Here is a 15,315-nt window from a genome sequence, read left to right on the forward strand (position 1 = left end):
ATAAAATAGTCTTCTTTTACTCTTTCTTTCTTTAGTAGTAATAATTTCTAGAGGCTCAATTATCTTATTAACTAGCTTCTTTATTCTTTTTATTCTCTGCCTTATAGTCTTTTTGGGAAATTATTATTTTAAAGGTGAGGGAATAGTTAATTGGGTAAAAGAGAGAAGTATAGTTAATTAAAGCTTTATTAGTAGTTAAAGGATATTGGGAAAATCGATTTCTGGAAATATATATATAATTAGAGGGCTTTTAAGAAAAGCTTTTGTCTTACTAGCTTTTGGTATTCTTAAAGCTTTTAATAGTTTTAGTATCACGAAACCGGGCTCTGGGCTTGGAAAGCAAAGTAGAGTGGCTCTTAATCCGAGAATTCTAAACTAAGGAAGGAAGCTCGTATATATAGGAGCTTTGGTATTCTAAATACTAGCCCCAGCCGCATGTGTCATTGCGTGATCACGTGACGCTAAATTTACTAGTAAAGCAGTAAAGCGTAATATTTAGTAGCTTTAATAATCGAATTATAAGAGTATTAAAATTATTAATTTCTTAAAGTAAATCAGGGCCCTATTTTCGAAAATTATTAAAGATATAATTATAAAGCGCCTTTTATAATTTATATAAAGCCTTTAGTTTCTTCTTTTTTATAAGCTTCTTTTCTATTTCCTTTTTCTTAATTATCTTTACTTCAAGTATCTTTTTTATTAATTTAATATTTATTACTCTTATATCTATAATTTTATCTTTATTCTTTTTTAATATCTTTTTCCGGTTCTTATACTTATTAGCTATATTAATTAGCTTTTTATTAATTATTTAAGAGAAAGTAGTCTTAGTAATTACTATAGTAGCTAAATTTATAAGCTTTTAGACTATAAGCTAAAGATCTTAGAAATGCCTTTATATATTAATTTGGGAGGCTTAAATTATTAACTAATAAGTAAGAACTCTATTAAGCTTACTATTAATTTCTTTATTAACTTTAAGAATAGCTTTAATATTAGTAATATTCTCTAGAGTTATAATAATTAAAGAAGCTAGATTACTAGATATAGTTAGTTAACTAGATAAAGTAAGAGAATAAGAAATAGGAAAAGAAAGAAATATAAGAGCCTTTTATATATTTTCTTCTTTTTATAAAATTATTATAAGTAGTATACTAATAATAATTTCGGGATTAAATAGAAAAAGGCTATACTTTCTCTAAAAGAAAATAATATTATAGTAATTAAGAATATCTATTTATACTAATTATAATATTTCTAGGAATTTGAGCTTATTAATAAAATATCCTATACCCTAATAAGTCTTTTCTGTAAGATATATATAATATAAGTATATTAGGGGCCCAAAAACTCTTATATTATATAGTTAAAGAATATAGGTTAAATAGGCTAGAAAATAAAAGAAAATTATTTTCTTTTCTTTATAAAACCTTACTACTTCTGGTATTATATAAGAACTATAGCTATTAAAAAGAAGTATTCTATACTTTTTCTTTTTTAATTTTAATATCTCTAGTTCAAATACCTCTTTAAATTACTTAATATAAAGCTTATTATTTATCTAATTCTTTTTAGAGATATAAATATATCCGGTAAGTAATACCTTAATCTAATTCTTAAAAAGAACCTTAGCTTTAAAAATAATATATAGACTAAGAACTTATTTATCTAAAGATATATACTTAATTAATAAAACCTATTCTCGACTGCCTTATTATATAATCTTAGGAGCTTTGGTTTTCCTAAAGTAAATAACCCGTACTTTAGCTAGTATTTCTATTATTATCTCTTTCTTATTTATATTATAAATATTATTATTATATATATTATATTATACTTTCTTTATATAAAAAAGTTCAAAATACCTTATAATTTGCTCTAGATCCTCTATAATAATTCGATCTTTATTAAGGGATAGTATAATTCGAGATTTAAGATTAGAATAGTAGTTTAGGAAACCTTAATACTAATTCGTTCTAAGAAAGTTCTTTTTTAGATCTTCTTCTTATATCTTTAGTAACTTAATTACTATTTTTTGAATCTAATAAACTATTAGGGGCTAGCCCTATACTTCCAATTTTCGAATATAATACTAAATAACTATCTCTTGCTTCCCTAATAACCGCTATTTTACTACTATATCTTATTTCTTTGGTTTTGCTCTATTAATTTAATCTCGAAGGATTTCATATATAATTCTATACTCTCTCGTATATTTTCGAATAGATTTAGTTTTCTTGCTAGTATTATACTCGAGATAATTGTCATGGGCTATCTGTAATTATACGCTCTCAGAGAGCTCGTTGGGATCGTCAGGAAATTCGGCATAGTGATTTTTCTTTACAGGCATATTGAGGGGCTAAAAAAGCTTCAGAAAATAATTGATTTAGTAGCAAAATATTATGTGGGTATTGAATTATGATTTTTTGAAGGTAGCGATTTTGGGCGGTTGAGTAGTTTGGGCGGTTGGCCAGTGAACACTTCTAGAGCCTAACCGTATTGGGCTTAGCGCTTATGCGTGGCTCGTATAAACGTGGAGAGCGCGTAGGCCACCACAATGGAACAATATTATCTTCACCTTCGTCCAATATCTAGTCGACGGTAGATCACGTCAAATGGAGCAGACCTCTATTCAAAGTCGTGCAGTGGTGTTGTCATCCGTGGGCGCATGTAGGAGACCCTAAATCATCTGACTTACCACAAGGAAGGCATCTAATCAAGATCACTCTCAGACGAAAGATTTGGGCGGCATAGCGAGGCACCGAGCTGCATAGATATACGGCATTCAAAGAAATGTCGGCATACTGGCCTTCGGCTTCGTTGGCCGAATGCAAATGACAACCGTCGTTCCATTGTCGGAAAGTCTCCCAAGAACAAGGCCGCAGCCGGCTGCATACTCATATCCGAGTCCCGTTTTGTCCACATGTTCCCTTGGGATATTGAGATGCATTATCGTGTGACCGGTACACGATTTTCCCTTTTGAACTGACTGCAACAACAGCGGCTAAGTTAACATGTCTTAGCAATTTCACCACCAGACCTTGGTCTGTGTCTCCCCTGGAACCCCCAGAAGCTTGAGATTTCAGACAGGGATCTGATCCAGCACTGTAAGATACTCGAGTGAACCCAGTGAAATGGTAAACCTGACAACGTCCGAACTCAGTTCATTGCTCCGCCGCCCAGGCACTTGCCACCTTTCGGCGTCGTCCTTCTGAACTTAGCAGTTTCCTCCTCCGCATGTGCTTATCGAGTGATTCGCTTTCTGCTACCGCGCTTCTAAGGGCCCTGCTTGCTTTTTCGTCCCTCCACCGCCACGGTCTCCAAGAGCAAGCAGTGGAGCTGAAGATTTCTGCTCTAAAAGCTTTGGCAGCTGCTTCCGAAGGTGTAGAGTTTGATACTGAAAAAATTGTTCAACATGTTGCAGCCGGCATGTTACTGTATTCATTCGAGGTAACAAAACTCTCACATTTTCTCTCAACCCTACCTTCTTCGACCAACTCCGAAATACTAAATGAACACCAGATACAAACCTCCACGAGCACTTCGGGCGATTGGACAAATTATATATGCGGTGTGAAGGAAGTCATCAAGACGGTCAATCTAAAGCAGATTATTGAGGGTAGGGAAGACATCGAATGCCTACGAGACTGGGTCTGCTACAATGACATTATGACTCGCTTCACGCTCCGGCACTGGGTAAAAGACCCCGAGGTTCCCTTGACTCCGCCGAAAATCTCTTACGAAGTAAGTCCCCGAAGCCTCTAAAACGTGCAGTGTTCTAAGAATCTCCTAGGTCAACTATGTCGCGCCTTCAACCGAGCCAATTCTTGAGTTATTATCCCAAGTATACGATTCTGTGCCAAGGGACATTACTTCCATCCCGATATCTGACGACTATAAAGAATACCTGAAGATTCTTCACTGGAGAATTCGAAAAATCATCACAGAAGACACAGCAGATGAAGCATTTGTCATTGCGACGTCTATCTACCTCTATCGACTATCGAGTCCCTTTATTGACGACCAGCAGAAAAAAGACGCACTGGTACTCAATGGTTTCAATGTTCTTTCGCGTCTGGATTCTTGTGAGCTACAATTTCCTGTTTTCATCTTGGGCTGCGAAGCTCGGACAGACTGTCAACGAGGTGGTATCCTCGACCTGATTTCGAGGACAGAAGGCAAGATCGGCTCGCGGTCTTTCAAGCATGTCAAGGCGATACTTGAGGGTATATGGGCACAGAATGACCTTGTTGATGGTCCAAATGGGGAGATTAGTTACTGGAATGGTTTGCGTGCTGCCATGAGTCGCTACACGGAGCCACCCTGCTTTGCGTAGATGAAGTTTCCTGGGAAAGGGCGTTATGAAGTTTGGGGTAGAAGTTTGTCTCATCAGATTATACAAATTTAGACAGCTACGTTACATCTATGCGAGACCACATGAGGAATAGTTATGTGTCTCTGATAGGCTCGTGTAGGCAGTGCGATGTTGACGTGCATAGACCCAAGTAGAGATCGCGGTAAATTTTTCTCCTTTTCTGTTATCCTTACACACTACCTTTCTACACCACCAAGTCTCCGTCAATATGGCTCACACTTTCAACATTAGCCCTGAGACCAGAGCAGGCACCCTTCACTTCCTCTACCGTCAGTTTTTTGTTCGTCCTCCACCAGTTTCACGTCAAACTGCGGACTTGACAGGGAAGACAGCCATAATTACAGGATCCAACAGTGGACTAGGTCTCGAGACAGCGCGCCAGCTTATAGATCTAGGGGCCAAAGTTATACTGGCTGTACGCGATGAATCAAAGGGCTCCGAAGCATGTCTCCAACTTTCTGAAGGTCGAACTCTTTTACCTGGCAGTATTACGGTTTGGAAACTGGACCTCTCGTCCTACGATTCCATCATCGAATTCGTAAGTCGCGCTCGGAATTTGGAATCCCTTGATATAGCTGTTCTCAATGCTGGAGTTTACAACGTTCACGAGGCCTTCAGTTCAACCGGCTACGAAGAGGATATACAAATCAACTATCTATCCAACATTCTCCTCACAATTCTTCTTCTACCAGTAATCAAGATCAAAAGTATTGGACCAGGACCAGGACGCATCATCCTCGTCACATCCGACGTTGCAGCATGGTCAAAATTCGAGGAACGAAAATCAGATCCCCTTCTACCTGTTTTCCAGAAGCCTGCTGCGAGCTGGAACATGTCAGAGCGTTACGGAACTTCTAAACTTCTTGGACAGTTGTTCCTGACCGAGCTCGTTCGACATATTTCTCCGACTGAAGTTATCGTCACCTGCACAAACCCTGGATTCTGTCGTGGGTCGAATCTGGGAAGGCAGGCTCAGGGAACATTGTACTTTGCATATCAGATCATGACGGGTTTGATTGGTCGTTCATGTTCTGTGGGTGCTCGCACCATTGTGCATGCTGCTGCAGTCCTGCAAGAGGAGGTCCATGGACAGTATGTCGAAGATGCCAAGATTCAGCCGTATGTATCCAATCAACTCCCTTCATTTTGTTTAGATGTTGACATAAAATTTTATAGGTTACCGCCCCTCGTTTACAGCAAAGAGGGTGAGATCATCAGGAAGCGATTGTATGAGGAGACACTCACTGCATTATCATTTGCTGGTTTACGAGATATTCTTCAAAATAAGCGCCTAGGAACAGACATGACACAGAAATCTATGTAGCAGGTATATTTTAGGCAGTCAGCAAACGCATGTAAATGCCTCTAAATTCACATGTTTCAGAGAACAACAAAATCCACTCAGAGATTGGCTCAATAACGATCCCAAACAAGTAAATAATCTTACCTGCGCCATACATATATTAATGCAAGCGAGGCTGCAAGAACACATCGACCTAGTGTGAGACAAGGCGCACCATACGCTATCTCACTTCTTAGAACCCGGAATTCCATCTTATCTTGACCAGGCTTGCATCACAGAGTGCTGTTCCTGCAACGGCTATGGCGCATGCATGGGTCACTGACAGCTGCAAGCCCAAGCTATCTCATCTTTTTTGGAAAGGCGGAAGTACGGCCGGGAATGAACGTTCATGCACGCTCAATATCGAGAATGTATGCGAATGCGGTGCATACGAGAACAGAGCACATATGTGGCACGGATTCCACACACCTATCACCTCGATGCAAGTTGACATTCTTGGCTTTTCCAGGTAAGCTGGTTATATTGGGATGCCTGCATATCGATCTGCAAAATCGCGGCAATGACGACGAGCTGAAGACTGTGCCACGCCGCTACTATAATCCACAAAGAGTAAGAATGCGGGAAGGTCCCCGCATCATGCAGGTAAGATGAATTCCACAACTCGGGGAAAGAGCTCCAAGATGCTTGCAAGTGCAAGTGCATGTGCATGTGCATTAGCGTGCTTGCAAAAGTGACCCCATCAAAGCACATCATCATTGGCATCATTGCTGCGCCACTTGGGCTGAACATGGGTGCAACCCGATCCGAGGCAGTTTTTTCTTACTTGCTTGTTTCTGTTGGAAATTGATGTTGTGCAGTCGGCTCAAAGTTAGGCTTAGCATAGTGGAGTGAGGCTATTCGGAAACTTGAGGCTTTGTGCCAGAAGGCGGGCACGATTTTCTATCAAGTGGGAAACATGGTATTCTGGACGAAGTCACGTGTATGCTGTTATTTTCTCGCATGATGGTGACCTCTGAGTTGAGGAGAAGAGGCTCTGTGGTGCGAAAAACAAGGCAATGAGCAAGCACGAGGGAGAGAGCAAGGGAGCCGCAGGCCTTCAGAAAACACGTGAGTAGGTCTCGATCAGTGAAACTCATGCGCTGGTTCGAACATCTTTTCGTTGCTTTCGTGCTTGGACTGTGTCTCTTGTTGAAAGTGGATGAAGGGGTTCAAATCCGTGAAGTCAAACTTTCACGGACAGAATGTCCATATGTACTATACTCTCGAGAATGGTAAAATTCTGTAGCTCAAGAAGTTGTCTTTTTATTTCACATACAATTCACATCTCTAAACCAAGGTATTGACTGTTGTCTTCATACTCCACTACTTTTGAAATCTATGGATAGCTAGTTGGCAAAGGATTATTGTATGCAAAAACATTTTTTGGATCCCACTGCTTTTTCAAAGCAGCAAGCCGAGGAAGGCTATCTCCCCAAACACTCTCAATGGGCTCATCACCGCGTGCATAGTTGACATAGATTGCCCCTCCTTGTTCAGCATAGCCTCCAGTCTCGGACCAGCTATCTCTTAAATCTCGACAAAAGGTATCCCCTATGTCCAACAGAGTTTGATTTGACTGTGCCGTAGTATCAAAGTAGGCTGATACAGTAAAGAAGCCCTTTGTGTCTCTCCACGGGTATGCGTCAAAGTCTTTGTCCAGAGCAGCAACAGCCTGGTTGGAGAATAATTCCAGATTTGACGACGAACCCCTGCCTTCTGGATATTCGGCGTAGAACTGAGCAAGCTTGGCAAAAGTGTCGATGAACGTCGAGGTGGCGAATTCTTTAAGATTCGAAGCATAGGAATTTGCGTACACTTCTTTGATACAGAGTCCAGATTGTCCTACTCCGTCTCCCGCGACGGCTATGACATGGTCCCATGTAATATACTCGTAGTTCTTGACGAGATAAGGTCCAAAAGACAGGAACTGGGAAATAAAGGCATGACCTTCTGCTTCTGGTCCATACCATACCCAGTTGACGAAAAGCTCGGCATCGTTCACCGTGGCATTGTACATCGTAAGATGTAGCCCACCAACGTTGGAAGGAAGGCTTCCAGCTATGTTTCCCAGGTGCTCAAAGTAGGCCGTTGTACTCTTAGCATCGAAGTACAAGTCAATTGTCAACGCGTGACCATCTCCTGCATAATCAGAAGCTTTTGCTGCCTGGAAAGTGGCCGAAATGATGACTCCAAGATTTGCTCCAGCTCCACGTATACCCCAGAACAAGTCGGCATGCTTCTCATTTGAGACATCGAGAATATGACCCGTGGCAGTAACGACTCTTGCCGATAAGATACGGTCTGATACCAATCCCAGAGACCCCATACGGCGTCCAATGCCACCCCCAACACCCAATCCCACATAACCTGGACAGGAACATGAACCGGATGGGAGCATCAGTCCAGCAGCGTACAATTCATGCTGGAACTCGCCAAACGTGGCGGAACCCCCAATGGTCACGATACTAGAGTTCGTGTGGACCTCAAAATAATTGAAATGAGAAAGGTCAATGGCTAGTCCCCCATGCACCTTGCCATAACCAACACCAGATCCATGACGCCCACCAGTTGCGAGAAAAGGAATGTTATGCTGCACAGCGAGCTTCACAGCTTTGGCTACATCTTCCTCAACAACGGGTGTAATGACAGCTGCGAAGCTGGGTGCTTCCCAGGCTACTCTTCTCTCCGTAGCATTGGTGAATGCGGTGGAGTTTGGAAATGCGACCACAGTACCCGTTGACCAATGGACATCATCACCAGTAAGTATATGCCTGACATCAACAGAAGTTCCGTTCTCTTGATAAGTCAAGGGATCGATAGAAGTAGAAACTGCCGAGAAGAAAAGTAATGCGGCTGAAAAGATGAGAGTTTGCATTTTCATGAAGTGCTTCTGGCAAATATTTATGACAAGATCAGAAGATGCAAGGTTGCTTGATGAGATGGCGAAGTGTGCAGGGCGAGCCCGTTTTGCATGTTTTGAAAGTGCTGAATCTCTAGCAGAATGAAGAAGAAAAGGAAGAAGAAAAAGCAGCACGCGCAGAGGACCTTTATAAATTATGCTGCGGACTACTGTGCCGTCATGGCCTGAGGCACTAACCTTGCTCCCGTCTTTCTTACATAGGTGATTTATTAAACCGAAGAATATTCGTGATAATTGTAGATGTTTTTGTAAGCTTGTTTTCAGAAAAATTGCTGTGAAATCAATGGTGCAAGAAGAAAATAGTGGTGGAACTCAGATTTAGACTTTATTTACTTACTCTCTCGATCAAGATTCTATCCAAAGTTACATCCGAATAAAGTTGCTCTTACAAGTCAATACCAGCTCTGAATTTATAGAAAGCAACGCTGACGAGAGAAGCTTCACTTCATAGTCAATCCTGGTCATAGTTGTGCAGACTGGGTCGAGCGATTAATTCATAAAAACGTCATAGCCGGCTTCTCAGCTGACTAAATGGCATAATACTTGGAAAAAGTCACACAAATATCTTGAAGCTTTAAACATCTTTTCTCCCGCGATTCCATCAACTCAAAGCTTTTTTCAGAAAAAATTATCTACAGCCGCTTTTCTGAACCTATCAGACTCTTCATTCGCTTCCAGCTTTTACGGTATACTCAGGATACCAAGGTTGATACCTTGCATAGAATGTATCAGCCCAAACATGTTAAAGTGGAAGTATGAGTGTATTACATACCCGAGCAATCCTTCGGCTATCCATCGTGCAACAATGTGATGAACAGAAACGAGAAACCAAGTAGGAACCCAAAAAGGCGGAGTCAAGACGGTCCCCGAATAGTACGCAAACGATACGAGCTGAAAGACTGATGGTTTTAGATTCGATCTTTCGCAATCGGCGAAATAACCTTGAATGTTACGCAGAGCGTTTTTGTCTAGTTGGTAATCCAAGTCTTGGGGATCTATCCAGCCATGAAATACCAGTGACTCTGTTGCCGACTTATGGCACCAGAATCGATGTCTGAGAAAAAGTACTTAGTTCAACTCAAGCATCTCGGTTTTCAGGTCTATAAAATTACCTGGTGCCAGCTGGAATCTTCAGTATACCATCATCCTTGGTGATAGCATGCTCTTTTCCATCCGTGATTGCCCCTAGAACTCCCTGCTCAACCTGAAAATATTCATCTTGCTGAAGATGGATATGTCTACATCTTGTCAGCTTTCCTGTGACACGATGATCATCTTCATTGCTCTTACAATGGAGGGCCAGACAATCCAGCTGCGACAGTCGGATTTTCTATGTTATGTGTCTCTCTGACACCCCAAAGACCGTCATTTTCAGTGAGGAATTGATAATGGGCAGCATTATTAGCTGTGGTGAAGCTTGTTTGAGACGTAACCTTGGTACGATGTAATGGCCGCGGTGAGAGCCAAAGTTGCCACGCCCATACCATTCTGGAGTTAAACAAATAGATATGAGATGAGAATTGAAATTTGCTTCTGTGTATTATTAGCTCTCAACAAAGACCACAGAATTAGAGATTCTGCTCAACCTGAGCTAGACGCTTGGCAGGACAGAAATTTCTTCCGCAAAGAATTCACACAACAGTAAATTGTCTGATGATTGAACACGCCACTGCAGGGATCATTATACTTTCAAAACTTCTTCTCAGCAAAAACGCCTCACTTTCAATTTCCGGGCAGAAACACACTATTGGCCTGTCTGTGCCGCTAAATTATTTCACCAAGTGCATATGCATAGCTGACCGGAAGCTCCACATAGGGAAACCACATGCGAGATGTTACCTTACCGTTGCACGAAATGCAAAGGTCCTGCAGTACCACCGATGCACATGCACCGGCACGGTCAACGCAAGAAAATGGCAAGAACAATGATAAGGATATATGAGAGCCCCTGCAAGATATCAACCCTGACGATCATGACCTCGTCCACACAGTAGTCGTAATAGTCGTGCAGCTGCCGTCGTAGCTCCGGTCAGCGTGAGATGGCGAATGCACTGGGGCATTATGTTCTATCCGGTGAGCTCTTTGACGAAGATTGTGGATTTCACTGCTCAAACAATTGAATATTTGGCCACTCCGCATGCATGCTGTTCTGATAGTGGGGGAGAAAAGCGGGGCAAGCTCAGAGGTTCGCTTAGATGCAGGCCTCCACAAAAGGGTCAAATATTTTGGTTATGCAATTCCATTGGAGAACATCAGATACACAGAAAGGTTTTTTGATGCGTGAAGTGCGACTTCCAAATTCATTTGCGTGGAGTAGTTCGAACTTAGGCCTATTATTTTGGCTCACCTTTCGCAAGAACGCACATCCCCAAGAAGACACCGCCATTTGACATTAGCAGCAACAATGGAAGGCATGGAGGGCACATACGGAGCTTTTATCAAGTGTATCAACGAGAAGGGTGACATCGGATCATTCTTACCTCCCCAATACGACTTGAACGGGCAGCAGTACACTCCCGAGAGTTTTGCTTCGTATATGCAGGAGAATGGTGAAATTGAGATCGAAGTAGATGCCATCACGGTCGACGAGGGCTCCCAAAAGCTGGCCTCCACTATTCTCAAGAAGTGGAAGCCCTCGAAACAGATTTTTGGATTGGGCCCTCCAGATAAAGCCATGCTTGTCGTTGAGAAACACCTAAACTGGTTTGTCGATGGGAAGCTGTCCAAGACAATCAGTCTGGCCGATCAGGAGGCGATTCATCGCCAATTGACAAACACAGAAGCCGAGTACATACCAGATCTTGTCGGTCCTAGTCTTGGGACCCAAAGTTTGGGGAAGTTGCAGTCAACAAGTCAACTCGAAGAACTCTACAGATCATATCTGGCCTGTATCAACGAGCGGACCTTAGCAACGGACTGGGATAAATTTGTTCAGCCACAGGTTACCTACAAAGGAACACCTTTGACGCTTGACATCTACCGCCAAAACATGCAAGGCGTTCTAACGGCGATTCCAGACCTTTTCGTCGATCTTCACACCATCATTGCGGATGAGAAGACACAACGAGTGGCAGTACGACTCGAAGCTACCGGTACCGTGCCTTCGTCTCTGGCTGGGGTTGAGTCGACGGGAACCCAAGGGAAATTTGCGGAGCACCTCACGTACCAGATTGTGGATGGCAAGATTTCTCGGGCTTGGAGTATTGCAGATTGGGGTAGCAATGAGAAGATAGTCTCGAAATAAGATACTGGTGGTCCTTCTCACACTTTCCAGAATGGGTGTGCTCCTGTGACTTGAAACGTAGACACTATGGATTTCTGAAATGCACCTTCATATAACCACAATGAATTGTTTGTCTACCAAAGTGAATGTCCACTCGTTCCAGATAATCCCCGTTTCAACATAATGCCCATTTCAACTTTTATAACAAACACATACTCTCGATACTCTCCTGCTCTGGGAATGCTCTCAGAAGCAGAGCGCTAATAGACCCTTCCCGTACACCTTACTTATGAGACGCCGTTGCTCAATCTGTAGATTACAGATTCTCGCCAGTGCCAGGTCAAAGCATAGACCGCAATTGGACCAAAAGCTGTCGTCCCCAATAAGATTACGATCATTGCGCTGATAGCTTTCAAATTTGTTGTGTAGCCTAAGTTACGCATTTCCAAGGCGCTCTGCAAGCAATAAGCAACCATGTTAATGGTCACCAGGTGGCGATTGTGGAATGAGGCCAGCTCAGATATGTGTGTGACCAAACCAAGAACAAATACGATTCTGTACAGAACCAACAATGGTGTATAGTCTTCGTTGGAGTATATTCGCAGATGTTCCTTTCCGAGCCCGGGCTGTTTGTCTGTACTCTCAGGTTTTTGTGGAATGATGTATGTGAGGAGCTGCACAAGAGCAGAGATGAGAAGTGGTATGTATGGTCCAAGGCCGACAGAGTAACTCTGGATGATCCTGCGGAACTCTGGAGGGCTCAATTTCAGAGTTAAAAGTCCCGCGGAAACGACATAACTCGTTACTATTGAGGCTTTAACAGCCATAATTGCCACTGGCCTTCCAGCTACCGAGGAGTACGCAGGTCTACAGGAATTGCATACCGCAAGAAGAAAGTAGAGGGCCACAACAGTCGCTGGATCCGCAAATGCTAATGCAGCAACGAGAGGTACGGTGGCCGTCCTAAAAGTTCTTGGATCAATACTTCGTTGAGGAATGAATGTGAAGATGGCTGAACCTACCATGATCCCAATGAAGCCATGTTTCCACGGCGATGCCCTTCTATATTCCACATAAGGATAAGTAGAATAGACGATAAAGTAGAATATGAGGAGTTTTCGTGGTGGTCCCCAGATTCTCTAATGGTTGGGACGAAGTATTCAGCGATGATATTCAGATAAGGGTCTAGGATCATGACACTCAAAGACCTGGTCAAATGCTGACTAAAGCTAGAAGAGCTATATGCTAGGTAGAAGAGTAATGCATGAAGATTCATGGAGAACAACTTGTCAATGTGATAGATGTTCAGAGGCTTTACTGGCAATTCGTCCTCGTAAGGCACATATCGATCTCGTTTTGGCACTGGTAGATATTTGATTCTTTGCCCTTGAACAGTGTTTGCACCAACTATTGCCAAAGCTGCATCATCTGTGAGATTTGGAATGACAAATCTGACAATGAGTGGTGCGAATATACTCTCCATTGCATCGAAGTCTTGCATTTTGGTAGCATGGTCAATAAGGTGTGCTGTGCGGTTTTCTTGATCGTGCTGTGCCTTGGAAAATATATCCTGAAAATCATTTGTCGAGAGATGTCCTGGTGATTGTCCGAGCTTGCTTAACAGTGCATTCACAAGGACTGCAGCATCCTCAATGGCTGCAGCGCCACCATTTCCGCTAATAGGATGGAGCTATAGAAGAATCTCGTTAGTTAAACTGACAAAAGGTTGGGACAGCCCGCCCCTAAATTCGAAACTCAAGTTGTGGCGCCCCTATGGACTGACCTTGTGACTGGCATCCCCAATAGTCATGACTCGGCCAAAGTACCATCGTTTCCACTGATATTCATGCAACGGAGTAAGTCTGGAGATGATTTTATTTCGGTAGAGATCTCCGAATGTGTCGTATTCATTGAGTCGATCCTCAAAATGCGACTCTGCAAGGCGTCGTTCATCTTCGACCGTGTAGTTTGGAACTCCCTTTCCGTATGTCGTCTCACTGTTTTTGACCTGCAAAAACCAATAAGTTTTTCCAGGGCCTGTCAGAATCAGATAGCTGTGTCCTTCACCCATAACGATGTGGTTGGTCCCTCCTTCGATTCCTTTAGTCGGATATGACATGCCAAAGATGCATTTATACGTGCAAGGCACCTCTTGAATTGGATAAACAAATCAGCTTGTCTCCAGCTGATGGCAAGACTCTGGTTCACTTACTGGAATACTCGTCGTGATCGAAACTTTTCGGAGACACACTCTTTCCAAATTTATGCATACTCTTTCGTACAGAGCTATGCATACCATCAGCTCCAATGAGGATGTCTCCCTCGTAGCTAGAGCCATCCTGCATAGTGACTCGAACTCCATCTTCCTTATGTTCCATCTGCACAAATCTCTTCTCCAGGAAGACTTTCTCCTTGCTCTGAAGGTTCTCGTATAGTGCTTTCAGAAGCATCTGACGCTCGATGAAAATCACTGGATAACCATGTCTGTGTTTTTAAGTTAAGGATTTGCAGATGTATCAAATACACAGGGTTTAAATATACCTTCTTTCCAGGCCATCTGCCAAGCCGCGGAAGTCGAAAATACACTCTCCTTCTTCATTGCGATAAAAGCCATGGTTAACGGTCTTGTCTACCAGATTTCGAACCCTATCCCCTTCGCCAAAATGAATTAGTATACACTGGTCGTTGCAGTCAAGAAATAGAAGCATGGATTTCCACGCCGTTTTAACTCACTGTCATGCAAGTCAGCGGATTCGTACCGACTACCTTGAAAGACGAAGAGCTTACCAACAGCCTATCTGATCAAGAATGCGAGCAAAATGTGGATATATTGCAATGCTCGCGCCCACCTGAGGAGCAATTTCCTTGTAAGCTTCGAGAACGACGAACTCAATGCCAAATCGCTCGAGCATATTTGCCAGTGACAAACCAGCAATGCTACCCCCGACAATGATGACCTTACATGGGATCCTTTGTGCTGCCATGGTGAAGGTAAAAGAAAGTTGGTGCGTTGAAAATTTTGTGTTGTCGAGAAGCTTACTGATGGGCTGGGAAATTTCTCGTTCTCGTTCTCAAGTACAAGCTCTCTACCGCGATGCAGTGGCGTCTATATACCCAGTACATTTCTACCGCCGATAGGCCAGGCATCTTACAAAGCCACTGATTCCCCTGTTCACGGTGGTACTATACCCGTGGGCCTGTGAAGACAAGACAAGCACGTAGTGTGGTAGCTGCATTAGCTCAGATGGTCAGACATGGATGAAAGTGAGTGGAATACTGATTGGGAGGATTGAAATGCTGATCTTTAAGGAGGACAGCCTAAGTCGGAGATTTTAATGATGATTCGGTGGCCGACTCTTTTGGTGCCTTCAGTCAACGAATGGTGTCTGTTCCATTAATCTTACATGTTGGCTTTATATTGGAATAGCCCACACCCAAATCTGATTCGAATGTGG

The 15,315-nt window shown here is 42.6% G+C and overlaps 7 protein-coding genes across 7 annotated transcripts; 3 read left to right on the plus strand and 4 right to left on the minus strand.

Annotated features, from left to right (window-relative positions):
* The first annotated feature begins 2,578 nt into the window (after positions 1-2,578).
* On the plus strand, positions 2,579-4,444 carry K444DRAFT_568912 (uncharacterized protein). Its single transcript, XM_024877217.1, has 6 exons — positions 2,579-2,670; positions 2,733-2,963; positions 3,024-3,107; positions 3,164-3,450; positions 3,523-3,744; positions 3,794-4,444. Exons 1-6 carry the CDS (start codon positions 2,616-2,618, stop codon positions 4,334-4,336), a joined length of 1,422 nt encoding a protein of 473 aa, XP_024731907.1. The 5' UTR covers positions 2,579-2,615; the 3' UTR covers positions 4,337-4,444.
* Positions 4,445-4,562: 118 nt separating this feature from the next.
* On the plus strand, positions 4,563-5,774 carry K444DRAFT_596802 (NAD(P)-binding protein). Its single transcript, XM_024878456.1, has 2 exons — positions 4,563-5,494; positions 5,552-5,774. Exons 1-2 carry the CDS (start codon positions 4,584-4,586, stop codon positions 5,697-5,699), a joined length of 1,059 nt encoding a protein of 352 aa, XP_024731908.1. The 5' UTR covers positions 4,563-4,583; the 3' UTR covers positions 5,700-5,774.
* A 697-nt stretch (positions 5,775-6,471) lies between these two features.
* Positions 6,472-6,933, minus strand: K444DRAFT_94897 (uncharacterized protein). The gene has a single exon (XM_024888829.1). It carries the CDS (start codon positions 6,812-6,814, stop codon positions 6,572-6,574), a length of 243 nt encoding a protein of 80 aa, XP_024731909.1. The 5' UTR covers positions 6,815-6,933; the 3' UTR covers positions 6,472-6,571.
* Positions 6,934-7,021: 88 nt separating this feature from the next.
* Positions 7,022-8,705, minus strand: K444DRAFT_617437 (FAD-binding domain-containing protein). Its single transcript, XM_024881123.1, has one exon. It carries the CDS (start codon positions 8,590-8,592, stop codon positions 7,054-7,056), a length of 1,539 nt encoding a protein of 512 aa, XP_024731910.1. The 5' UTR covers positions 8,593-8,705; the 3' UTR covers positions 7,022-7,053.
* A 387-nt stretch (positions 8,706-9,092) lies between these two features.
* Positions 9,093-10,262, minus strand: K444DRAFT_617438 (uncharacterized protein). The gene is made up of 4 exons (XM_024881124.1): positions 9,928-10,262; positions 9,750-9,875; positions 9,410-9,691; positions 9,093-9,350 (listed from the first exon to the last, which is right to left on the minus strand). Exons 1-4 carry the CDS (start codon positions 10,122-10,124, stop codon positions 9,302-9,304), a joined length of 654 nt encoding a protein of 217 aa, XP_024731911.1. The 5' UTR covers positions 10,125-10,262; the 3' UTR covers positions 9,093-9,301.
* Positions 10,263-10,747: 485 nt separating this feature from the next.
* K444DRAFT_617439 (uncharacterized protein) lies at positions 10,748-11,988 on the plus strand. Its single transcript, XM_024881125.1, has one exon. It carries the CDS (start codon positions 11,042-11,044, stop codon positions 11,879-11,881), a length of 840 nt encoding a protein of 279 aa, XP_024731912.1. The 5' UTR covers positions 10,748-11,041; the 3' UTR covers positions 11,882-11,988.
* Positions 11,989-12,878: 890 nt separating this feature from the next.
* On the minus strand, positions 12,879-14,844 carry K444DRAFT_538371 (FAD/NAD(P)-binding domain-containing protein; the record flags this gene model as incomplete). The annotated part of the gene is made up of 5 exons (XM_024875531.1): positions 12,879-13,550; positions 13,644-14,011; positions 14,073-14,344; positions 14,402-14,506; positions 14,648-14,844. 5 exons carry the CDS (start codon positions 14,842-14,844, stop codon positions 12,879-12,881), a joined length of 1,614 nt encoding a protein of 537 aa, XP_024731913.1.
* Positions 14,845-15,315: the final 471 nt, after the last annotated feature.

Source organism: Hyaloscypha bicolor (assembly GCF_002865645.1).
Source record: "Hyaloscypha bicolor E unplaced genomic scaffold K444scaffold_126, whole genome shotgun sequence".
NCBI lineage: Eukaryota > Fungi > Ascomycota > Leotiomycetes > Helotiales > Hyaloscyphaceae > Hyaloscypha > Hyaloscypha bicolor.

What these genes read in the sequence shown, in the direction of transcription:
- K444DRAFT_568912 (XM_024877217.1), top strand. Translation starts at nt 2,616, where the DNA reads ATGGAGCAGACCTCTATTCAAAGTCGTGCAGTGGTGTTGTCATCCGTG. An exon ending in GATGCATTATCGTGTGACCG is followed by an intron (nt 2,964 to 3,023) that starts GTACACGATTTT and finishes AACATGTCTTAG; the next exon opens with CAATTTCACCACCAGACCTT. An exon ending in CAGGGATCTGATCCAGCACT is followed by an intron (nt 3,108 to 3,163) that starts GTAAGATACTCG and finishes GTCCGAACTCAG; the next exon opens with TTCATTGCTCCGCCGCCCAG.
- K444DRAFT_596802 (XM_024878456.1), top strand. Translation starts at nt 4,584, where the DNA reads ATGGCTCACACTTTCAACATTAGCCCTGAGACCAGAGCAGGCACCCTT. An exon ending in GAAGATGCCAAGATTCAGCC is followed by an intron (nt 5,495 to 5,551) that starts GTATGTATCCAA and finishes AAAATTTTATAG; the next exon opens with GTTACCGCCCCTCGTTTACA.
- K444DRAFT_94897 (XM_024888829.1), bottom strand. Translation starts at nt 6,814, where the DNA reads ATGAGTTTCACTGATCGAGACCTACTCACGTGTTTTCTGAAGGCCTGC.
- K444DRAFT_617437 (XM_024881123.1), bottom strand. Translation starts at nt 8,592, where the DNA reads ATGCAAACTCTCATCTTTTCAGCCGCATTACTTTTCTTCTCGGCAGTT.
- K444DRAFT_617438 (XM_024881124.1), bottom strand. Translation starts at nt 10,124, where the DNA reads ATGGTATGGGCGTGGCAACTTTGGCTCTCACCGCGGCCATTACATCGT. An exon ending in GGATTGTCTGGCCCTCCATT is followed by an intron (nt 9,876 to 9,927) that starts GTAAGAGCAATG and finishes GACAAGATGTAG; the next exon opens with ACATATCCATCTTCAGCAAG. An exon ending in ATAGCCGAAGGATTGCTCGG is followed by an intron (nt 9,351 to 9,409) that starts GTATGTAATACA and finishes ATTCTATGCAAG; the next exon opens with GTATCAACCTTGGTATCCTG.
- K444DRAFT_617439 (XM_024881125.1), top strand. Translation starts at nt 11,042, where the DNA reads ATGGAAGGCATGGAGGGCACATACGGAGCTTTTATCAAGTGTATCAAC.